The sequence below is a fragment of the Diadema setosum genome, unplaced genomic scaffold (assembly GCF_964275005.1).
Source record: "Diadema setosum unplaced genomic scaffold, eeDiaSeto1 scaffold_39, whole genome shotgun sequence".
Taxonomy (NCBI): Eukaryota; Metazoa; Echinodermata; class Echinoidea; order Diadematoida; family Diadematidae; genus Diadema; species Diadema setosum.
In genome coordinates, this window is record NW_027307665.1 from 191466 (window position 1) to 218105 (window position 26640).

The following is a 26640-nucleotide window of genomic DNA, read 5'->3' on the forward strand; positions in this document are numbered from 1 at the left end:
TCTGCATCATATGTATATATTATATATTGTACTGTGAATCAAGTCATTATTGGCCATATAAACATTTTGTATGTTATTTAACGTTTCATTTGTCTTTATATACAAAATATGACTTACTATGTAATATGTCAATAATTTTCAGAATTGAATTTGTGTAATTGAACCTGCCTTTGTTATTTTTGTATTCTGAAAGAAAATATGAAATGCAGAAAATAAAATCTTTTCAAAAAAAAAAAAAAAAAAAAATCACTGGTAACCATTTTAGCACAGCATGTCATAAACATGTCCTTATGTGATTTCACTTAATTAGAAAGAATGAGAAAGAAGATTGTTCAGTAGCGACAACCATTTTTGTTGGCTGGTAGGGCTCATCGCTTCGCAGATGCAATGGATACTAGAAATAATGAAAAGAAAGAAAATACAAAAAATAACAACAAATGAAACAGTTTTCTTTGTTTTGGTGATTGCTTGATTGACCCTCATCGACACACTGTGAATACTGGATCTTGATTCAAAGCACAGCCCACGGCATTTGGGCAATGACTTCCAAATTCCCAATATCTCTGTTTTGCTCCTAGTATACACAAACGTTATGCGATGAATTAAAAGATGCTTTTAATGAATCTTAGTCCATCGCAGTAAATGTAAGAAATACGAGAAACTGTGTTTTAGAGCGTAGCCTTTTTGGTGTTTATTTTTTCAGAGTGAATCTAAAATGTTTGGAATATTCTGATATAGCATTTATGATACATAATTTCACTGATGTGTATGATTATTACATGTATATGAATATGAAATAAAGATGACCGTAATGTCAATTTGTGTGATTGATTTTCTTATGCATATTTTTGTAAACTGGTTTATTATTTACACTCATGTTTATGATATGCGTACTTTGATAAGTTTCTATTACTTTTGTAGGTTTTGATATTGCTCTTGGAAATTGATCGAATGCAAAAGTGAAAATGTTAAAAAAAGATCAAAAACACACACACACACACACACACGCACACATGAATGATAACAAGTGAACAAAAAGTCTGCAATCTTATCCAACTTTTCTTTGAAATGCAGGTCGGATTTTACCATAATTGCTGAACACAGCTTTCCCGTTTACGCACACACATGCACACGCATCACATTACACATATAATATTATCATAAGAGAGAGAGAGAGAGAGAGAGAAAGAGATATCATACAGAACTAACATTCTGTTTGGAACAAGCCAAAAATGACCTCAAACACAACGCAGTTGACGAGAAATTGAACATAATTTAACATAAACACATTTAACACTAACCTATTTGTATAGATGACAGCGGTAAGTTGAGGAAGGAGTGTCATAATCTGGTACTGCAGACATAGCGTACATCTCTTTGGAAACTTCCCAAATTGTAATTTTCGTCCTTTTTTTTCCTACATGGTTTCCATCATAACCATATCATTTGACTGCAAACTGCGAATAGACAGAAATGTAAGTGTACAAAATACATTTGCCTCAACATTATTACAACCGTTTTTTCTTTTTCTTTTTTTTTTTGCCCTGCCTCGGTAATGTGTAATAAGTATGTCACGATACTATAAAACACACACACACACACAGACACAAACGACTTAGTACGAGACATTCTCGACTAGATGAAAACACATTAATGAAACCAAACGAGAGATAGAAGGCATCAGTCTCAATCTTTATCGCCACTTCTCTTTACTGGGTAACATGCTTTGTCCAATATGTATAGGCTACATCAATGTTACAGGATTTGGTTAATCGGTTGCGAAACAAGACTGAAATCATGTAGTGATTAGCCAAAAATAAAATCTTACTACTAAACTAACCATAACTTCTTCTCTTATCAACATTGCTGTGAATATACCAATAGGTACTAAGACAGGGCTGGTGAAATGGGGGGGGGGGGGAAGCTCCCTCCACACTTTTTTTTTTTGCAGAACATAAATTGTGTGACGTTTTGCCCCTCCCCCCCAACTTTTTCGTGAAATATTGGGTTTGGTGTGGTTTTTTTTTTTCTTTTGGTTTTTGTTCCTTGGCCCCTTTCGCAGAACATAATGTGACCGTGCATCACAAAACCAACAAAAAATTGCACTCTTGATTTTACGTGGGGACTCATAAAAAAGGTGAAACAGGTCGACCAAGTCTTTTTCAGTTTTCCATACTTTCTGAAAGAACTATTCTTCTTCTATTTTATTTTTGAGGTTAGAATCATAAAATCAATGGAAAAGTTGGTTTTCGACAGTTTTCTATGAACCCCTTTTGATAGAGCTGTGAGATCAGGTACATCTTACAGGCCCCTTTTCATTTCTTGAAAAATCTTTCGCACATTCTCCACTATCAACTTTTGAAAAGATAATGCTACTGCTTTGAAAGTTGGCGTTAATTATGGACAGAATGTGTTAGAAGAGCATGCTCAATCCATCATCGTTGGTGCTACGGTGATTTACATTATTTTTTTTTTATCCCATACATCACACACCTAGCAAGGTTTGGTAAAGATTAAGCGCTTGAATACACCCTGTACTTCAGAGCCTCTTTTCTTGATTCACACTTTTCCAAAAAGTGTGCTTTCTTTCCAATAATTACATAGGTTAGGAAAGTCCATTTGAATTGAGTTATACATTAAAGCTTAGAGCCTGCTCTTTCAGAATCCACCCTCAACTAAGAATTAATGTCTGGCTATTTTTTGTTGGTTTTGTGGTGCAGTGTCACAGATGGTGTGACTTTTTGCCCCAACCAACTTTCCATTAAAATAGATAAGGGTCTGTCGTGTTTTTTTTTTTATGCTGCTTCTCACTCGATGTAGGAGAATTTGGGAGGGAAGTGGCAGCAAAACGTCGCAGCCAGTTCTGAAAACGAATCGACATCCATGTTCCAATAAAGTCGATAAATTGATAAGTTGATAGAAATACATACACATAGATATATGCTAGCTATGACAGAAAATTTATCGATTTAAACCTAAAACTTTCAAAGTAAGTCACAATTGCATATATCTATGAAAACAAGCTAATCGCACGAAACCTACATTGGCAATACAGTAATCGAAACTTCCTGTCTTACATTGTTATGTAAATCCGTGGTTTTTTAAAAAGCAGGATTAGAATAACAAGCAAATGTAGTGTTCAATTAAAAAAAAAACATGAGGGAAACCTAAAAAGTATCTCATTATAAAAAGAGGAAAAATAGATTGAATATAAGAAACGTAGATTGAAAATCAAAGTTCAGCTTTTCTCAGTGGACTCAGGAAAGTCAGGAAAAGACGACTGGAATGTATTACAAGGCGTTTAATTATCAAAAGAGACTAATCTCTCTCCTCTTCACGATCACTGTCGCACAGGTCAACAACGACAGGAAGAACACGGCGACGAGCAGGGCGTACGTGGTCGACGGCTGCTGAAGAACTCCTCGACGAAGACCAGCAATTGGACCTGTAAGACATGACCAGATATTAAGGGAGTAAAAACTTATTTCGACATAACAGAAAAAGAATCACAAAGACGTTATGGTTAAATTTCACTCCGAGTCCAGACAGTAAGACCCCAGATTTCTCGTCAACAACTGGTCGTATCATCTACAGGATGTAATAATGTTTGACACTTTCTTTGAGTGTTTCTTAGAAGTAAAATTTTAACTGATAAACAAACACAGAGATTCCTGGCTTCGAGTGACTTTTACTATTAGAACATGTCTTACAAAATCGAGGCAAATTGGCTTAATAGATTTAGAGTTATGAATACACGGTGACTCCTTGTTCGATGTAAAAATATATTTATCTCTTCGTTTATTGAACATTGAGTCATCATCAGAGTACCTCGAACTGACTTTAATACCTTTCTCCAAGCCAAAAGATGGACAGTGTTCAACACTGGTGAAGGTCCAACCAATCCCGTTAGTACCAGAGCACGTGACATTGATGCACCTGTTGCCTGGGCGTGGTCTGAAGAGAGCCGAGGCGCAGCTGGACGAGGAGAGCGTGGTGTTGTCGACTCCGATGGTGTAAGTGTGGAGGTGTGGGAACGGCTGGTCTTCAAGACTGACGTGACACGTGATAACGAGAATGACCTGGTTTCCTTCGATTTCCTGGGTCTCGATGGAGAGGATGTCACTCGCCGGAGGCGCATGACCTATGAGAGCAAAGAACAAAATGACTGATTTATCTTCATTTCAAAGGAAAGCAACAGTGATCACAACAAGCCTCTCTTTGACAAATTGTGTCAAAACAGAAAATCAATCATGTAATTTGAACCAATCTTACTTAAAAGCAGATATCGATTCAAACATTTCATTCTAATTTTCGCTGTTTTCTTCTTCTATAACCTGCACAAAGACACGGATTATGCAGAGCACAAAAGCAAAATAAAGATGACCGAGAAAACTAGAAGAGTTAATATAAGCATATTAATACATTAAAACACATACTTTCAGACATTCAAGGTATACTGTTACCATTTTCTAAATAACCACAACTCATAAATTTAGCTTAGCTTCATTCGTAGTTATCTGACCAGAAACCCAACAGAACAGCTTGTCCACGCTCTCATCTCTTCTCGCCTTGACTTTTGTAACTCTCTCCTCCTCGGCCTTTCCCAACGACAGCTCTCCAAACTTCAACGCCTCCAAAACTCTGCAGCTCGACTTGTCACCCTCACTCAGAAATCCTGTCACATAACTCCCGTTCTTCAGTCACTTCACTGGTTACAAGTTGAAAAGCGTATCATCTTCAAAGTTCTCTTACTGGTTTACCACACAGTCCATGGATCCTCGCCACTCTACCTCCAGAACTCCATACATTTATATCAACCCCCTCGTAGACTCCGTTCAGCTGGTACTTCACTTCTCCATGTTCCTCGATCCTCTCACTCTTGGGGAGACCACAGCTTTTCCCACGCTGGTCCTTCTCTCTGGAACAATCTTCCCCTTTCTCTTCGTCAGGCTTCCTCAATCAATTCCTTTAAGCAACTCCTCAAAACACATCTGTTTAATTCCAAATCGTGAATGAACGTGATTGTTATTTGAGTCGTTTTGTACACTGTATAAGTTACTGTATAATTTGAATATGAAGGGTTTTTCTTATGTTCTGAGATTGATTTCGTTATGTATAGTAAGCATCTTGTTTTTGTTTGTTTTTCATTCGCTATTTCATATGTAAGAGCGCCATGAGCATCATCATTGATGGATTTTCAGCGCTTTATAAGAGGCCACTATTATTATTATTATTATTATTATTAAAAAAACCTATACCTGTACTCCGTGGCAGTATCACCATCTTTATAATCAGAACCCATAAGAAACCTACCTGTTCTCAGTGGACAATAATTCCGCATAGAAACCGTCTCCCCGAATTGATTGATACCGGTGCATGATATATCGATACATCGGTTGGGTTGATCTTCCATGATTGTTGAAGATGCGTTGGATCTTGACAGAATGTCACCATCCGCGGTGATTTCGAACACACCGATCGGTGGAAACGGTTGGTCGATCGGATCCACGTGACACGAGATATTGAGACTCGTTCCCAAGTTATTCTCGTCTACTTCTACCTTGATAGAGATGATATCAAGTGCAGGTGGATCTGAGGAATAGAGAAAGATGTGGTCGAAGATGAATTGATTTTATCAAAAAAAAAAATTCACAATCAAAGTTTTACAAGTACACAATAGATTGTTTGTTAATCAAATTTATATTTGTGTATAATTCTTCGAAGCTCAGCCCTAACTTCTGGCCAGTGGTGGTCTGTTCGGGCCAATAGAATGCTTAAATCTATGATTTGTTGGCTCGTGAAATATAATAATTTGTCCAAAATAAAAGCAAACGTAATGTGAATCTAAGTTGCCCGATTGAATAATTAAATCATGTTAATGCAGGCCTATAATATACATTTATATTTGCATGTAATATGTATGAATACTAAAGTAATGAGTAAGATGTTTTAAGCAGATCAACGAATTTATTTGCATGACTTTCATTGTAAATGGCATCCGTTTGCAATCACAAACATTGTTGGCTTTTTTTTTGCCCGAATTGTACTGACAAATGGGGAAAAGATCACCATACCGAAAAGGAATAGAATTCGGTAAATCACAGAGATTCCCCGACTCTAAATTACTACAAATCATTGAAAACATTGTTCCAAAATACAGGTTGAAGCATAATTGTATGACAAACAGACCATGGGAGAGAGATAATTTTTTTTTTTATTTCCTAAGGCTCACCCCTCGGACAGTGTTTTGCCGTAGCGGAAGTAATTCCGACGCCATTAGTTGCGGAACACGTGACATTAATACATCTATTTGGGCGTGGTCTCAAGACGGCCGAGGTCCAGCTCGCGTTGGACAGGATGGTCCCATCAACTCCAATTGAATACGAATGGAGGTACGGGTACGACTGGTCGCTCAGGTTTGCTCTGCACAGGATAAGTAGATTCATCTGACGGTCTCTGTCCAGAAACTCCGAAGTCTTGATCGACAAGATATCAGCTGCTGGAGGCTCGCCACTGGTTTCTACGTGTAGATAAAGACATCCGTAACAATGATAGGGAGAATGATGTTCCAGAGATCGTTAAAGGAATGACAGTTACTATAGAAGTATGCTAGCGGTATACTTAATTTTCGCATTTGGAGCACAACAGTGACACTAATAAAAATTGTACAACTCATTATGGGGATGAAAGCCGTCATCAAATAAAAGTTTCGAAGGGTGTGGCATGTGGTTGCCTTGTACGGTATTTTACGTACCTCGGAGACATCGGATTTCTTCAAAACTTGTAACGATTTTGATACTGCATGGTAAATTGTTAACATCGTTATCACCGTCATCATTTTGTTTTTGATAGTTTACGTGGACACACAAAGTTAATCTATTATTTTTGTTTGGCTCGAAAAATATATCTAATGGAGTATAATGTATAAAATAGAACAACGAATTGATCGTTTGCATGGCTTTTAAGTGTAAAAGGCACCCTTTTTTGCGTATTTAGCCATTTTTTTATTGGTAAATAGGGAAAAGATCAAAGTACTGGAAAGTAATACAGTTCAGTAAATCACAGAGATTCCCCGCAATCCCGACTCAACCAAACAGTTCTAGATTATTACAAATCATTGCAAACAGTGTTCCAAAATACAAAAGCATGTCCCGCCCTGGATTTAAAGAGATGGTACAGTATTGGTGGAGATGAGAGTTGGGCTTATTACTTTTTGCGAGATACCAAGAATAGTACAGAACATACCATTAAAGAGGAATCCAAAGTTTATTTGATGAAAATCGGGTTTAGAATGACTGAAAAATCCAAAAACAAAGTAAAACAAAGCGATCATAAAAAGTGTGGGTCACACACTTTATTAGAATTGCTCTTTTTTGGATATCTCAGCCATTTTAAAACCGATTTTCATCAAATAAACGTTGAATTCCTCATAGCATTACATGTTCTTTCATATTTCATAAGAGGTTTCTCATTATCTCACCAAAAAATGTTAGAAGCCTGAAATTAGGTCTCAACTAAAACTATACGATCCCTTTAACAACTTGAAGCATAATGGGGGGGGGGGGGGGAAATTAATTTCTGAATTTCCCATCGCTCACCCCTCGGACAGTGCCTCGCCAAAGCGGAAGTAATTCCGACGCCATTAGTTGCGGAACACGTGACATCAATACACCTGTTTGGGCGTGGTCTCAGGACGGCAGAGGTCCAGCTCGCGTTGGACAGGATGGTCCCATCAGCTCCAATTGAATACGAATGGAGGTACGGGTACGGCTGTTCGCTCAAGTTCGCTCTGCACAGGATTAGCAGATTCATCTGGCGGTCTTTGTCCAGGAACTCCGAAGTCTTGATCGACAAGATATCAGCTGCTGGAGGCTCGCCACTGGTTTCTACGTGTAGATAAAGACATCCGTAACAATAATTGGGAGAATGGTGTTCCAGAGATCGTTAAATGAATGACAGTTACTATAGAAGTATGCTAGCGGTATTAACAATTTTCGCATTTGGGGCACAACAGTGACACTAATAAAAATTGTACAACACGTTATGGGGATGATACCCGTCATCAAATAAAAAGTTTCGAAGGGTGTGGCATGTGGTGACCCTGTACAATATTTCACGTATCTCGGAGACATCTGATTTCTTCAAAACTTGTAACGATTTTGATACTGCATGCTATTAGAACGATAAATGGTTAACATAATTACCATCGTTATCACGTCTTTTTTTTTTGTTGATAGTTTACGTGGACACACAAACTTAATTTATAATTTGTGTGGCTCGAGAAATATATTTAGCGTATCATAATGGTTAGAGCAGAACAACGAAGTGATTGTTTGCATGGTTTTAAGTGTAAAAGGAACCCATTTTCAATAAAAAACATTGTTTGCGTATTTGGCAAATTTGTATTGATAAATAGGGGAAAGATCACGGTACTGAAAAGGAATAAAGTTCAGTAAATCTATTCCCCTTAATCCCGACTCAACCAAACAGTTCCAGATTACTACAAATCATTGCAAACAGTGTTCAACAATACGAAAGAATGTCCCGGACGGGATTTAACAACTTCAAACATAATAAGGGGGGGGGGGAGGGGAAGGGGGAGGGAAGATACATCTCTGGATTTCCTATCGCTTACCCCTCGGACAGTGCCTCGCCGAAGCGGAAGTAATTCCGATGCCATTAGTTGCGGAACACGTGACATCAATACACCTGTTTGGGCGTGGTCTCAGGACGGCCGAGGTCCAGCTCGCGTTGGACAGGATGGTCCCATCAACTCCAATTGCATATGAATTGAGGTATGGGTACGGCTGGTCGCTCAGGTTCGCTCTGCACAGGATAAGTAGATTCATCTGACGGTCTTTGTCCATGAACTCCGAAGTCTTGATCGACAAGATATCAGCTGCTGGAGGCTCGCCACTGGTTTCTAAGGGTAGATAAAGACATCCGTAACAATAATTGGGAGAATAGTATTCCAGAGATTGTTAAATGAATGACAGTTACTGTAGAAGTAATATGTATGCTAGCAGTATTATTAACTAATGGGTAGATAAAGACATCCGAAACAATTATAAGGAGAATAATATTCCAGAGGTTGTTAAAGGAGTAACATTTACAAAAGACGTTTGCTGGTATCATTCTTGTTTGCATTATTAGCACAGCAGTGACACTCATAAAAATTGTAAAACTCATTATGGGGATGACACCCGTCATTAAATGAAAAGTTTCGAAGGGTGTGGCATAATGTGACCCTGTACGGTATATCACGTACCTCGGGGATATCGGATTTCTTCAAAACTTGTAAAGATTTTGTTACTGCATGCGTTTGAAAACTGTAAATACATAACATCATTATTATCGCTTTCAGGTCTTTTTTTTTTACAGTTTTCGTGGATTCCTAAAGTTACAGACTGTCAATCACCAAAAAAAAAAATCTATGTAGGACCTTTCCAGTTTATCAAATTTATTTTTATTTTATTTTTTCAAGTCTGCTAGAAGCATGAAACTCGTGGCCTTGGATTCAATCTTATGTAATGCTTTCCTCAATAAAATGTCTCTTCCGTAAGCCAATTTGATAAGAACTAATCATCTCAGTCAATTTTTTTCTTTAGCTTTTGAGCCAGAAAATTTGCTAAAACTTTGTAGGTTTAATCAGTGTGCAAAATAAAGGTTGGTCGTTGATTTTTTTCTTTTTGAAAAGTACAGGTCCTTAATTTTCTTCGGAATGAGACGACTATGAAGGGGTCGGTGCAATATAGTGCTAACCCACACTTTTGTCAAAATTGAGTTACATGCATTTTCATAATCCTTACTCTTCATTCTAACCTCTGTGACAATATCATATTTGAATTCAACCAATAAGATGGTAAAAAATGCATGCATTCACGTTTTATTAACGTACAATGTATGTACTTTCCAAATATTCAACAGCAATTATCTCAAAATGACTATTGTGTGGGTTAGCACTATATTGCACCGACCCCTTCAATTGTTTTTCATTGATCCGAAGCTAAAACCAAAACAGATGTTTAAACTTTTCAGCAGCACTTCTCCCACATCTTTAAAGAAAAAAAAAAAATCCCCCTCAAAAAAAAAAAGAACTTTCAAAGAAAGAAAAAAAAAAGTCCTACAGAACGTTGCGAAAATGATAAAAATCGGATACGAAATGAGAAAAATATACATTGAAATTCAAACTTCTTTTCAAAGAAATCCTGACCATAACTCAAATCAAATCAAACCATAAGAGTAAAAGCTCATTTGTATTGGAAATTCAACTAAAATTGGTGTTCGACTTTTGATCTCAATGACAGCTGAAAAATCAGGAGGTAGATATCTTGCATGCAGATCAAAAGTTTAACACGCATTTCATTTCTTTACCAGTCCATACGATTATGTAAATGAGCGAGTTGATGAAGTCATGCTCTTACAATATTTAGCATGTATGTTATATATGAAGTTTAGCTATAAATGCAGATCATAGCATAATCCCATAAGGAGATATATCTGAGGTAAGATTTTTTTTTTTTACTTTATTTAGGTGTGTTTAAGGCAGGTTTTGTATTTATACAGCGGAGACATAAGAGTTGAATTATTTTGTATAAATATGAAATGTAAAATACTGTGAATGCATATAATTAAATTGCTGATGTGAAAATTCATAACAAATGGTCAAACAGTCTTCTCCAGATTTTTTTTTGAAATTTCAAAGCGTCTTAACGTCCTTACTTTTCATCCGATTTTGATCATTTTTACACTGATTTGCAGAGATTTGTTTTTCTCTTTCTTATGAAATAATACATTTTGGTGTAGATGTCTTCTTAAAACAGCAACAAAAATGAAATATTCACTAGGAAGCCTTACAAGTCCTAGAGTTTGTATTCTTTTCATAGATTAAGATTATCTAAACTCTCATTGAGTGTGAACAAACTTTCACATTTATCTTTTGCCTTCTGAGACAATTTTACACTCTGAATATCTATGGTGACAAATTGTCAAACTCTGTATATTAATGTATGATTATCTTTAACAGTATAAACACAAAACATCTTAGACTGATGAAACTATTTTATCATCATTGTTAATTTTCCTAAAAAGTGTGTATCTTTAAGAAATGTTTTCCCAGTGGTGAGAATAAAGCGTATTCTTCTCGCCATTTTCAACCCGATTTGCTCTCACTGCATCTGGCCATGACATGGTGGTGGCAATATGGATATTCACATTAAAGATATTGACCACACAGAGGTTATATCAAAACAACTCTTTTTTATGTATTGAGCAATGTCACTTATTACCTACATTTCATTAAGAAATAAAATATTTTTTTTTTCAATTCAATTCAAAGTTTATTTCATTTTGCGACAAAACATATGTTTCACTTCTTTTGATAACAGAGAATGAGGTAAATAGAACATAGTGAAGTGAAAAGACTGTACAACAATTGAGGACCTATAGTAATCATACATAGTATAGTACAAAAGAAACAGAAGTGATCAAAGTGAAGTACAGTATAGCGTTGCATAAAGTGCGAAAAATGGAGGGACCCACTAAAGAGACAGAGCTTGTAGTATGTGGGCCCCTCTGAAAAAGAACATCGATGGAAAGATGAATTGAATCATCGTAGATACAAAAAATAACAAAGTGGAAGAAGTCTGGAAGCCCACTAAAAAATTAGATTACCAGATATACACTTTCATAGACGCGAACAAACATGAAACAGGACTAGACAACAAGATAAATACTGAAGAAAAGATTGTACAGGACAAAACGGGATGGACAAGACTGACAAACTGAAGACAAAATAGCAGACAAGAATGCACAACACAAACAGAAACAGAACAACAGAAACAGCGATCTTCGGCAGAAGCATGCCAAGAGAAACAGAAGATAGTTGTGGGGAAAAAGTAATATTTTGACGCCTGAAGAAAAGACAAGGAAATAGAAAATAGGGGGACGTATGAACAGGAGTAACATACGGAAAGTCAACTTCAAGACGCTATGGGCAAAATGGCATAGATGACAACATTGCGAACATCCAGGAAAAATTACCATTAATTTTACGAAGAGGCATAGATGACAACATTGCGAACATCCACAAAAAAAAAATACCATTAATTCTACGAAGGGGGGACAAAGTGAGCATATCAGTATGTAAGAAAAAAGGCCAAATGGTTAATTCGTAATTACAGAGTCATACGATTGCAATAAAAAAGACTTCAGTCTCCTCTTAAAAGAATATATGGATGGAGCGTTTTTTATGTGATGATTCAAAGAATTCCAATAATTTGGGCCTACATAAATAAGTGTGTTTTTAGCAAAATCGTTCTTAAAAGAGGTAAATGAAATTCACTGGAACGCCTAGAGGGATATTCATGAAATGATTGATTTTTGAGGAACATAGAATCAAAAATAGACGGAAGCAAGTTATTACAATACTTGTACATAAATTGCCCTAAATTGAACAAAAACATATTTTTAATCTGTAATTTTTAAGAGCTTGTTGAAGGGAAACAACATATTTGTATGAAGACGTACGGGGAATAACAGATAACACGGAGGGCTTTCTTTTGTAAAAGGAACACTCTCTTTAATTAGTTCTGATGCGTGTTGCCCCAAACTAATATTCCATAATTAAGATAAGGGAATATTAACGACGAATATAACATAAGTAATGATTTTTGTGGAAAATGAAATTTCAATCTATTTACAATGCCTATATTACGTGAAATTATATTGCAAACATTATCAACATGTGATTTCCAGGAAAGTTTGTCATCCACAATGACACCCAAAAATTTGATATGTGAGACTCTTTGTAGGTGAGAGTCATCTAATACTATATTTGTACTTAGACTATCAACAGTATTACTAAAAAGCATTATATTTCGTTTTTTGTGCATTAAGTGATAGCCTATTGGCCCTGACCCAGTTTGTCACTTTTTTTTCAATTCAATGTTAATTTTATAAAGAAGAAAATCAACATCATTATGGGCCAAAAATACATCAGTGTCATCTGCAAAATGAATAAAAGAGAGGTCGTAGGATACGCGACAGAAATCGTTGATATAAATAATGAACAATAATGGCCCTAAAAGACTTCCCTGTGGGACGCCACATTTTACTTCTCTGACAACGGAATCATTGTTATCAATTGTAACAAATTGTTTTCTATCAACTAAATAACTCTTGAACCACTCCAAGGCCTTCCCACATATTCCATAATGGGATAACTTATAAAGTAAAATATCATGATTGATAGTGTCGAAGGCCTTGGAGAAGTCTAAGATGTCAATATCACGAAAGTAAACTGCTGTTCCCTCCACACTCGCCACTTATCCTCAATCACAAACTTTGACTTTTATGTGTATTATTTTGGTAATGATTATTTGTCTGTATATACATTTTGTTAGGCTTACATGAAGTCACATTGATTTCATTTTCTTTCTTTTTTATGAGATGTGGAAAATAAACTTGAAACTTGAAACAGATTATGTCGAATACTCTTCAATCAATGTAGACAGATATACCACAACTGAAACAGACAAATTGAAATTGACGTGGAGAAAATTCAAAAGGTAAAGTTATAAAATTTTCTATTGCACGTTTAAACACTGAATCGTTTTTATGTATTATTTATTTCTCCCTCTTGAAGATGACGTCTTTCTTTCGGATCTCTTGATATCCTGGTGCATATCGTACGAAGATTTGTAATTGTACATATTCACTTACCACAGCTCCTCACACAATGAGTCCGTGTAGTGGTCGTCCTACCGATCTCATTAATACCAGTGCAGGAGATTTCCACGCATCCGCTGGGAAGAGGGTCAAGGGTCACTGAAGGCGAGCTTGAAGATGACTGAATGACGTCATCGATTGCAATCTCGTATGTCCCGATTGGTGGAAATGGCTGGTCACAGGAGTTGACGTGACACGTGATCCTGAGGCCATTAATTTCTCGTCCATCCTCGTTGTCAAAGATATTGATCGAGATGATATTGTCTGCTGGAGCGTCTGTCACGTGACCAGGGTTAAAAGCAAATTTATATTCAAATAAACCAAGACTAAATTTCAGTTCAGGGTATGTTGCCTTAACATTTGCGTGACCTTGTATTACAAACCTCACACTGTCCCTCGGGATTGTGAACTCAATGAGTGTGCCAACTTTTACATTGATGTGACAATCCTTTCATACTAATTTTATGGAGTTTTAGATCCCAATTGTGTATTTGGATGTGTGTGTGTGTGTGTGTGTGTGTGTGTGAGTGTGTGAGCTGTATTCAGAGAGGGAGCTACAGAACCAAAAACGGTAGTGCGCCTAGAACGACCTTGAAGAGACTATGAGTGCTATGCAAATGCATGGTGACTTGTGACGTTTCTTCAGATTACTTGGATACGCCCCCCCCCCAAAAAAAAAAAAAAAAATTCTGCCACTGACATCTCTCTCGCTTGTTTAAATGTTACTACAATAATTAGCAAATGACGTTGCAGGGAAACATCCACGTCATGCTCGTCTATGGATGGGTGCATTCCAACATTCATGTTTGTCTTTTTTAATCAAGTTTACACTGTATATAATTAGTGGTGGGCTATAAATGGTTGATGTTTCACAATCCTTAGGTTCCCTGCTTATTAATGATGGGGGGGGGGGGAGGGGGGTCCCAAAATCGCTGTCCCCCATCGGGCAAAAATATACTGAAAAAATCATAAATTCACCATCCAAAGGTGTATGAAGATGATTCAAGTGTCCAGATATATGTTTTTGAAGAAAGTTTCGGCCCATTTCCAGTATTCCAGTCACCCAACGTGCACTTTGTCATCTTCCAGTTGTTGTCACAGATTTATAAATTTGATGATAATGAAGAAACGACAGTAGAATTGAGGTCCAGAAACTGATTGCATATGTGTTTTAAAGCCCTAATTTACTATAGAAAGCATTCCTTTTTTTTGGGGGGGGGGTTAGTGGTGGGGTAGACTCTAAGTTTCATAGTATTTTCTGGCCATAGATGACCCATCTCGAATGTGTAGACTGCAGATTATGATCACAAGTTGCAAAGAAACTAATTCAACATTACTTTCACTGATAATATCAAAGGGAGAGTGAACACCCCTTGTTGTTAACTTCAGCAAAGTTTCAGCAGTGGACTATCTTTCCATCTTCATCCTCTATCACATGGCGTAGAAACTAGGCAGGACATCACAAGGTTGTAGGTTAAACAACACAAATTTTGAGAAGTTGATGAGAGATTCTATTTCTAAGAATCTCCACACTGAATAATCTGTTGCAGGAACCGAATTTTGTGGATTTGGTTTACCTACAATGTATTCTACAGTTTCTCAACATGGAGAAGGCAACTGAAGAAGAACCTGTTCAAATTCTTCCACAACTTCACAGAGATCTAGCAGATCAGAAGGTGAATACTCTCTCAGACCTTCATGTGACATTCTAGTTATTTCAACCAGAAGAACCAACATTGGATGTTGAGAAACATCTCCTAAATGTATTTACAGTACTGTCTGTGAATGCTGTGTCTGTGGTGCATTGCAACAAGGTCGCCAATATAGATTTGGGGCACAGTTTGATCGTACACCGCACGCAACATCTCTCGATACCCTAAATGATGAGAAGCGTGAAGGTCTACAAACTAACAATTTGGATTGTGAGAGAGATCTTGCAAAGTTTGACGAGCTGGCAGCAAGATCCGGATCCTGCTCATGCATTCGAACTGGAGTGTTGTACAGAAGGCGCATGTCTCAATATGATTTCCAAGCACGATCTCACTTCTACAAACTTAACCAGATTTCAGTAACAGACCTGAAATTTGTCTGACCCTCATTCATACTTCAGAGTCAGCCACAATCAATGAATTGTCGGACATGCCCATGGAAGAGGATATGCAACTGATTGTGAACATCACTGAGGTTCATCCAGCATCTTCAAAGTCGAAAGTTGCAAGCGACGCTGCTGAACCAGATATTGCGGTCAATGAACCTTGTGCCATTATTTGGGATATTAATAATGTCACACAGCGGTACCTCTATATATGCCAAAATGACAATGGAAAGGGCACATATACATACACGTGTAGTAGAACATCTTAAAGTGTTGTGATCCTGATAATGGGTTACGTTGGAGACACCAAAAGCAACATGACATACAGACTGTAAGTGTCCAGCAAATTATACCATGGAACAGCATCGGACCATGAGACCTCGAAAGTGCACCATGATATTTCTGCTTGACAATTACCACACAATAACTTTGCTGATGCCCTGTACAATTCTCATCATTCTATTGAGAAGAGAAGAGAATAGTCACATCATTATGGCAAGCAAATGCAAGTTGTTAACAAATGGAACTTAAATGTTGTAACTTTTTACAGTGGTATGTGGTGTCCTAGTGTAACTGATGCTGTTACATTTTTCAGAATTTGGATTGCTTAAAAGAGCACAACATACCCTTCCTATATCTACTGTCGTTTATATCTTTGTAACTATCATCACAAAAGCCAGCGACTACAAAATTTTGGAAGATGGCAAAGTGCATACGTTGGGTGACTGAAATACCGCAAATGGGCCGAAACTTAGCCCTACGCCCCAACCCCCCGGGGGGGGGGGCAGAATTTGAGAATTTGAATGCTTTCTATAGTATATAAAGAGTTTCTGACATTTCCAATCAATTTCTTGACCTCAAAAAAGATATATCTGGACACTTAAATCATCTTTATACTCCTTTGGATAGTGAATCTATGATTTCTTTATTACTATATTTTCATTGATGCGCGACAGTAATTTGCCCCCCCCCCCAAAAAAAAAAAAAAAAAAAATCAGTTTTTTGGGCCGACTCCATCTCATTTCTTCAACCGATTTTTTAATGAAAGGTGTCAAAATGCTCAGTACGATAAGCTGCTTCAAATAAGCAGGGACCCTAAGGATTTCGAAACATAACCCTTTTTAACCCCCTGCCTAGAAATTCGACAAAAAGACAATGAAATGGATTTCGTTTATCCAAAAATTTATGGCATTATTCCGAAGGTTCGCTAAATTCGAAAATTAAATAAGCGTCTTTATGTTGGCGGTTCGTAAATCCGAAAAAGAAAAAAACATACAAACAAAGAAAAACAAACAAAAAGCCTTCTTCGAACCTCCGATATTACGCACCTAATTCCCTTTTTGGATTAAAAAAAAAAAAAAAAAACCTTTCTCAGTGATAATAATTATTTGAATTTTCGATTAACGAACCTTCGGAGTAACGGACCTTATTCTATTTTGAGGATGAGCAAACCTCCAGATTAACAAACTTTTTGAACAACAAACTGTAACGTCACGAATGTTACACATCAAAGTCGCAGATATTGTGAAATGGTAAACAGTTTGATGTTTGATAACTACCGTGTGTTAGATTTTTTTTTTTTTTTTTGGGGGGGGGGGGGTTTCGAGGAGTTTCGAGGAATTATAAATGAAGAATTATGTTTGTTTTTTTGTGTTTTTTTTAGGGTATTCTTACATATGACAGATCTGGAGTTATTATGAGATGTCTATAGTCGTGAGGCACATATCATTCAAAATCTAATTAATACACCCGATAAATATATCATATCGTAGTTCCCGTGTGTGCATGAGCAGAAAAAAAAAAGTATTCTTTTCATAATAGTAGTATGCTGGTGTTTAAATTCATTGAGATAAGGATAAAATGTTTTGATTATTCATGTAATCTTCGTTACTAGTGCTTGCCAGCACAGCCACCTGACATCAACAGTGTTTTTATTAAAGCTTTGTTTTTGCAATTATAACCGAAAAGTGAGTTAATGTTTCAAATCAACGGATGCTTTGTTTATTTATGGGCCTTTTCGGTCAGTTCAGGTCAGTTCATTTTAGGTTTAATTCAATTTGTGTTTTTTTTTTCCATAATAATAATATATAAACATAAATCTCACTTTCTTTGGTGACAAAAATGATAAATGTATATTTCTACAAAAAAAAAAAATAAAACTTACAGTAAGGATATAATGCAATGGTTCCTAAAGCAACAAAATTGAAATAGTATAATGCATTGCATAATATGAACAAAAAATGAAGACACCCAATAAAAAGATAGAGTTTGTAGATTTTGGGCCCCTCTTAGATAAGTTTTGATGCAAAGATTGATCGAAAACAGCAACTAAGCGGCTCATAAGGATTGGGAGTACACTGAGAGATGAACGGACAAACAATTACACACAAAACAACAGCACCTAGGTCACCAGATCAACGCACGTTATTTCTTTGTTTGAATATGAATTCCATTACTTGATACATTGAGTAAGCCTATAACGGCAATATGTTGCATCGGTAGTGAGTGAAATGCATATTCATCAGAGAGAGAGAGAGAGAGAGAAAGAAAGAAAGGTCATTTCTAAAATGCACACAAGAGCTAACTATACGAAATGGCTCATTGTGTCATCGTGTGTGTGTGTGTGTATGTGTCAATGAAATATCCTTTGAAAACAATACTTTTACGTCAATTCATGAGCAGCCAGTGAAGGCGAAAAGTGAAGGCAAGAAATGACAGCTGGTCTCCCCCTCCATTTTTGTATTACCATTCCAATACCTGATTACCTGATAATCAATTAGGTAAACTACAAAGGGTGCAAAATGCATGTGTTAGATTAGTTTGCAATTCTCCTCGTTTTTCTCATTGTAGTCCATTACTTCGTGCATTACAATGGTTGCCTGAAAAGCAGGGAATCATATTCAAAACTCTGTTAATTGTATGTAGAGCCATTCATGGTACAGCACCAGTGTCATACAGGAACTTGTAGAGTGTGAAAAACATTATTCCAAACATCTTATCACCTCCGAAGTTCAAGGGATCAACCATTATTGAAATATCCATCAGGGAAATCAAAAGTTACTATTGGTGACAGGACATTTTTGTATGCTGCAATTAAAACTATGGAATAATCTCCCTTTGTCTGTAAGACAAGCAGTTACAATTAATGAGATTAAGGTCAGTTTAAAAAGTCATCTCTTGAAGTAATACATTTTCTGTTTGAATTTCTTGTATATATCTTATTTTGTAATGCGCAGTAGAGTATATTATTATAGTAGCTGCGCAATATAAATGTCCTTTGTTGTTATTATCATTAATAGGAGAGATATTCAGAGTTATATATGTGATAAGCATATCAAAGTTCTTTATTTCGTTATAATGATTGTAACTGCAAACAAGCACACAATTTTGATTGAGTAAATACTTCCCAAAACCAAACTTAAAAAAGACAACCTGCCGGAGAAGGAAGCATACATACAAAAGGAGCACGTATGACAATGATATTATTGGTACAGCCTGTTCCTCAAGATAGATTATGTTACTTACGTTGCACCTGTAACGTTCTAGACTGCTGACTGCTGAGAAGTTGGCACTGAAGGACGCCCCCATGGTCAGCTACCGTCGGACTTAATGTCAGCTCGCTACGAACGTTGTACGTATCTACGTTGGCGGTTCCTTAAAACAGAGAAAGGAACCAAGATGATATTGGCTGTTTGTTTTGCCAATATTTCAATTTCGTAGAAACTTTATAATGGTCATCGATATTAGCGAAAAAACACACACAAAAATAGATATATGTATCAAAGGTTATGAATGTATTATAACGCATACAGGCTTGTCCAAGGCACAGTGTGAGTCAAGACACTATAATCCAAGCCCACGTTTAATGGCGGATCAATTATATACATGTATATCGTCCTTTATTGTGTGTCATACGTAATGCAGAGACAGCGTCAAATCCTCACTAATTCGGCTATACCGTTGCGACGTTTCATTGCATGAATGCACTACTTTGTTGATGCTTACTAAAAGTTCTAAAATATCAAGGCAAATTTTCTTGTTTCACCACATCTTTTACGTTCATCCTGAGACATAAATCTCCTGTTGTATTTTAGTTTAATCCCTCTCTGATGAGTATTTTCTCTAGTTTTAGACAACTGAGGGATACAAATGATGCAGAGAAGCTGTAGATTATTAATATTCATTGTGTAACAGGTGAAAAATGTAGGGGATAATGGGATATGGCACATGGAATTATTTCATGTAATTAACCTCTTGATAAAGAAATCGTTTGAGGAACATAAAAATCTAGACTGAAGACTACCTCATGAAGATGCAATGGGATACACATCTCTTTAAATTGCACTATATAACAGCTTTCTTCCAAAAGGCGCTAAATCCATGGAAAATGATGGATTTATCTCCTTTTGGAAGCAACGTCTTGATTGTAATATAGGGCCTATATACTACATCAAATGAAACCAAATCTCGTAATTCTTTTTCGTTGTAGGTGAAAGAGCAAATTTTTGACAACTAATCAATCGCTGAAGTGACCATGTTCAGTCCCCTCTGAAGGACGTAACAGTGAGGAAAACGGTCTTTGCCTCAGTAGAGCACAACTCTGAGTGTAGCTGCCATTGCAGAGACTAGAACCAGAAACCTACACGATCTTCATACGAACTCAGCTAATAGTCAAAGAGCATTAGTTTTAAAGCTGGATATTTTTGGTAACAAGCTGATTTTTTCAGGATATGTCCAGAGAAATGTCTAAATTAACATACTAAAAGTCCTTATAAATCCTCTTTGAGCGTTTTCCGCAATTTAATATGGCGTCCAAAATGTTTGAAGCATAAAAAAAAATCAATAAAACGCATATCAAGAGATGCTGACGAACGCAAGTACCGTAATCCAAGATGACGTTCAAAATGGCCGCCATTTTCTAAAATTCTTATAACTTTTCAGCCAGGTAACCCAAATACAAAATCTAAATGTCTAAATATATGTTTTGATTATTAAGAGTTGTTGAAGCACGCACGTACCGTAATCCAAGATGGCGTCCAAAATGGCCGCTATTTCCTTTTTTTTTCTCATAATTTTGCAAGTAGATTTCAATTGTACACACCTGGAATGTCGAAATATACGTTTTGAGTCACAAGGAACGAAATAATAATACTTAATCAGAGATTTTGAAACACAAATGAAGCACTGAAGTACTTTCAGAAATCCAAAACGGTATCCAAAACGGCTGCCATTTCCTGTTTTTTCCTCGTACCACTGCAACTAGGTTACCGCGATAGGCACTTAAATGTATAAAGATATATTTTGAGACATAAGGAACCCAACGAAATACTTATTCAGAGATCATGAAACACGTAAGTACAAATGAAACCACGTGGGTTCTTCTCGTAAACCAACTGTTGCCCAAAATGGCCGCCGTTTGTTTATCAAAAATTGCTGTTTTTAGCCTGTTTCAAGAGACAAAGAAATTCACTATAATGTTCGAGATTCAACAACTCAGAAGGTCCCGTGGAATCTTTCCCTTAAATGTGCACAACACGGGTATAGGTTGGGTTGGATGCACCGCCCCCCCCCCCCCCCCCCTTGGGGAAGGGGGTGGCCTGTACAATCATTATCTTCCAAATATTCAACCTAAAGTATATGCACTTTGTCATTGAATTGCAATCATAAAAATGCTAAACGTCCCTCGCTCGGCCCCTTTCCACAGACTTTGTACACTTTGAGATCAACAAATTTCCAAACAATATGTCATCAAGAAGTGTGCACTAGATCTTTCACTTACAAAATGCAAAAGTTAGTTCCCTCATATTAGAGGGTAATTTGCCCTTCCTAACCCTTCCGCCATTCTCTTCCCCAATATAAATCAAATACCCCTTTGAATTGCAATTCCAAAATATTCCATCAAATGTGTGTAAATGATATGAAGACCTGAATATAAGAACGACCCAAGTCCAATTTTTGACCAAATTCAGTTTGACATGGGAAATTGTAGCTTATGCATGGACTCATCTTGTGTATTAATGATAAATCCTAATTACCCCCGGAAGTGCCTGAAATGAATGAGTTAAACCTTATATTAATGTAGGAATGAAGGACTTGGGTCATTCTTACATTCATATTATAGCGCCCTCTTTCATCCTTCTCTCATCTCTATAGCAGAATATCATGTATATGAATCAAAGAACGACCCAAATCCACCACACAAAATGGCCTCTCCACAATTAATGTAAATGCTAACTGTCGTAATAGTGTATGTTCTAATTTGTATATACAACGTTGCCCTCCCATCACAGAGAGCAAGGAAAGGGAAATCGATGCGCTCAAATCCCAAATGAGGAAACTACAACAAAGGCTTGACGAGGTTGATGACGAGCTCGACGACCAAGAGCAGTATAGTCGACGACACTGCCTCAAAATCCACGGAATAGCTGAGAGACCCAGTGAGAACACCGACGACGTGGTCATACAGTTCGCCAAGGATCAGCTAGACGTCGACATCAAACCAACTGATATCGACCGCAGCCACCGACTTGCCCGACAAAATCGACATGGACGCGACGCTCGAGAAGAGAGTCATGGAAAACGAAAATCGAACGCGATCATCGTCCGCTTCTCGACGTACAACGCCAGAGAGAGAGAGAGAGAGAGTATACAAAGCAAAGGCCAAACTGAAGGGAACGCCATTCTACGTCAACGAATCTCTCACAGCGTACAGACAGCAACTCTTGAACAAGGCTCTGCGCCACACCAACGTTCTAAGAACTTGGACATACGACGGAAGGATCACAGCCCTCACGAAAAACATGAAGAAAGTAGCCATACACAGTGAAAAAGACCTCGAGAAACTTGACAGACTGTAAGTTTTCCCCTAAAACTTGTGTCGAACATTTAAATAGTTGAAGGACTTAGCATGGTCTTAAAATACCCATGCATCTCATGTAATCCAACAGTTAAATCAAATCAAAATGCAGTTATGTGTTTCATGTGTAAGAGGTAGATTCACCTGAAGTGTTCGACTTTGGATCTGATTTTTTTTTCTCAAGCTCAGACTGGTTCTGTGATATGTGTTTATACGATGAATTGCCATTTAGCGCAAACGACAGTCAAGATTGTGATAGTATACTTCAGTGTCAAATAATAAGCTCAACCAAGTTAAAACATCATGTGATTTATTGAACGCTCTAAAAACTTATTCTGGCATGAATATTGCACATCTCAATGTTTGTTCTCTTGTTAAAAATATAGACGAAATTCGACTCATAATGCAAAAATCACATATTCATATATTAACTCTATGTAAAACCAGGCTAGATGATTCAATTAGTAACGAAGAGATAGGAATTCCGGGCTTTAAGATAGCCAGGAGAGACAGAAATAGACAAGGCGGCGGTGTAATTATGTATATTTGTGAGACGTTAAACTTCATCATTAGAGAAGATCTGCACATCGAAGGATTAGAGTTATTGTGCATTGAAATTAGTTTGGAAAAACAGAAACCATTTTTAATCATGTCATGGTACAGACCCCCGACTCATATGCTCATATATTCGATTCGTTTGAAACAGTTCTGCAGACTATCGAAGTGCAACAAATTGAATATCTTTTGATTGGAGATCTCAATTGTGATCTATTATCAGGAAAATTATCACACAGTAGCAAACGTTTACTTGAATTGATGAAAGATTATAGTTTGAAGCAATATGTTACTGAGGCCACACGTGTGACTGAAAGCACTGCAACAAAAATAGATCTCGCACTCGCGCCATGTGATAAAATCTTACATTGCAACGTTATTCAAGTAAGTTTGAGTGATCATTATATGATTGCAGTGACATGGGGGAAATGTAAACCTCATATGCAAAGAGATCACAATTATATTTGTTCACGTAATGTTAAGAAAATTGATGTTAATACACTGATAAGATATCTGCAGGAGTATTTCGTGAATGATGACCTTGAAATGAATGATACTAAAAAGGCTTATGAGAATTGGGTTGAAAGATTTAAAGCCGCCCTAGATACACAGGCTCCTGTTAAAAGGAAAAGAGTGCGAAAACAGAAGTCTCCATGGATGAATAAACAAATACTGGACACCATGCGAGAAAGAGATAATATGAAAAATAAAGCCAAAGAATCTGGAGTACCTGCTGATTGGCAGCGATATAAAAAAAAACTTAAAAACCGTGTAACTTCTCTGATTCGTTCAGCAAAACGTGTGTATGTTGTAGACAGTATTTGTAAGAGTAAGGGAAACTCCAGTGCTATATGGAAATTAGTACGATTTTTGATACCAGGCAAGAAGACATCTAATATTCAAAAGGTAAAATCAAATGGTGAAGAAATAACAGATGGTAAAATTATAGCAAATGTGTTTAATGATCATTATGCTGATCCTGTAAGATGTAGAAAGGCATCGACTAATTTCCAGGCAAATCCTGAGCAATTTCTCAAACCAATGTCACGTGATATTTTATTTTACTTCACTCCCGTTACTGAGAAGGATGTGTCGAAGATAGTAAAGGAAATACCCAGGAATAAAGCAACAGGACTTGATTATATTTCTGCCCCCCCAAGGAAAAACGCAGTATCTACATCCAGCTCCATTTCTCAACAACCGAGATATTCACCATTTTATGTTTTTGCCAAAGCCCCTGGAAAATATACTCTTCTGAAAAATTCCTTCATTGTGGAATTTCAGTCTATCTATCTACCAATTTTCCTGGAAAATATCATTTTGTGTTTTTGTTTCGTTTTTAAGTTATTAATGGAAATGTAGATACTTTGGGGAAACCCCATGCAATTGACTGATTTCCCCAAGGAAAAACGCAGTATCTACAATGGAACAAATTTCCCCAAGGAAAAACGCAGTATGGTTGAGGGGTCTAGATATCGCGCACGAAAATTTGAAATGCTCTTATAATAGAAGTTATTCCATAATCGTACCTGAATTTCTCAATGAATATCACGAAAATGCAGAAAAATCACCTCCCAGAATCTCCTGATGATACGATGACGGAGTAGTGCGCTGTCGCCGTTTGTATGTCGGACTTTTTTTTAATGCGCTCAATTTCTCGGGGTATGTAAAGATCGCGCAGCTGCCCTCTGTAGTTTCATGCGTGAACGTGTCTGCCCCTCTGCGGCTGTAGCTGTAACGTGCTCCGCCGGCTTTCATAGAATATTTTTTCACTTGATATTAAATTTGTCCCTGTTAAGCAACAGCAGTTTTACCTAACTTGTGTATATTATTGTTATTATTATTATACGTGTTATTATTATTATTATTATTATTATTATTATTATTGTTGTTATTATTATTATCATTATTACTATTATCACCACCACCATCATCGATCATCATAATCATCATCATCATTATCATTTTCATTATTATTATTATCTCACTTCCACCACCATCATCATTTTATCATTCTTATTATCATTATTTTTATCATTGATATTTTCATAATCGTTAATGATTTTCATTTATAAAGTTTTCTTACAATATTTCTAATCACTTTAGGCAATAATATACACGTAATATAAAATGGAAAAAAGTAAAATATGAACATATATTTTGTGTGTGTGTGTGTGTGTGTGTGTGTTTGTGTGTGCTTACCCATTCGTCACCCTCTCATTTTTGTCACCCATTTGTCACACTCTCATCTAATTTGTTTTCTTCAGTATCATTATGGCCCTCCCCTGTCACAAATATATCACAAGTTAGCGCAAGAAATCGCAAGCAAATTCAAATTGAAATCACACTTCAACTTCGATAGACTGAAATATTTATTCCTTTGTAATATCATAATCGTTGTGTTAAGATTTGACTTAAAACAACATTTATTAACAGTATTTCAGCTTAGCTGGCAGCATACATTGTTCTTGTGTATGATGACGTCACGTGGTAAACGATCGATCGAATAAATTACGAATTCTATCGACTACGAACGAGACAAGCGAGACGACACGTCTAGGCTACAACATCCTTAGAACTGATTTTAAGGGAAGGTAGGTTTGTACAAGGTAAAAAATTGGAAATTTAGTGGAAAATTTGTTGGAAATCAAAATTTCTTACCTGCTTCCTTCTCATGTTGAGCGGTAAGTCAGGTATGTTTATTCCATGGGCGTATCGGCAAATTTTGCGCTTAGTCCTACGCGTAATATCGCTTGCTATACGCAGTTACGCTATGCGCGATCATTAGGTCCCTGCGCGAGACCTAGTACCCTTACTATATCTACAGCGGAATGACTAGGGCTGTAATGTGATGCTACATGGCCTAGCCGCTAACTAGCATCTAGAATACTAGATCTAGATCTGTACAGTCTAGGCTAGAGTCTGTCTAGACCAAAATAAATCTAAATCGGATGTCTGGACCTAGATCGATCTAGACTAGCTCTAGTTTTTATATCGTTTATTCTAGGCTGGCTACGTAGCAGGCTACACGAGTCTACAGCCTCAGGCTATGCACGATACTCACAGAAAAAAAAAATAGCCTAACGTTAGAACTGCAGAAGGTTTAGTCTAAGCCCTACACAAGACAGGACTCTTTAATTAGAAAAAAATAAATCTAGAACCGGTCTAGATCGAAGTGACATCCGCTCTCTAGGCCTAGGGGTCATCTATTCCTCCTGGATTGAACCTAAGTTTGTTATGTCATGTAAATTTGTAATGTAACTTTTTTACTTGTAACGTTAAGTTGTAGAATGCAGCATGGAATCATGTACGCATTTTACGCAACCCAGTCTCACTAGGGTCTAGACACTGTCTAGATCCGATAAGAATTGAAATACAACTTATTCTTAACTGTCTCTATTTTGTC

The 26640-nt window shown here is 36.9% G+C and overlaps 1 protein-coding gene across 1 annotated transcript; it reads right to left on the minus strand.

The window, feature by feature from the left end:
• Nucleotides 1-3257: 3257 nt before the first annotated feature.
• On the minus strand, nucleotides 3258-19896 carry LOC140245833 (uncharacterized). The gene is made up of 9 exons (XM_072325332.1): nucleotides 19881-19896; nucleotides 19349-19477; nucleotides 13723-14004; nucleotides 8636-8923; nucleotides 7599-7886; nucleotides 6233-6520; nucleotides 5314-5592; nucleotides 3848-4141; nucleotides 3258-3445 (listed from the first exon to the last, which is right to left on the minus strand). Exons 1-9 carry the CDS (start codon nucleotides 19894-19896, stop codon nucleotides 3309-3311), a joined length of 2001 nt encoding a protein of 666 aa, XP_072181433.1. The 3' UTR covers nucleotides 3258-3308.
• Between the last annotated feature and the right edge of the window lie 6744 nt (nucleotides 19897-26640).

What these genes read in the sequence shown, in the direction of transcription:
- LOC140245833 (XM_072325332.1), bottom strand. An exon ending in TAGAACGTTACAGGTGCAAC is followed by an intron (nt 14,005 to 19,348) that starts GTAAGTAACATA and finishes GTCACGTGACAG; the next exon opens with ACGCTCCAGCAGACAATATC. An exon ending in GGCGAGGCACTGTCCGAGGG is followed by an intron (nt 6,521 to 7,598) that starts GTGAGCGATGGG and finishes ATCTACACGTAG; the next exon opens with AAACCAGTGGCGAGCCTCCA.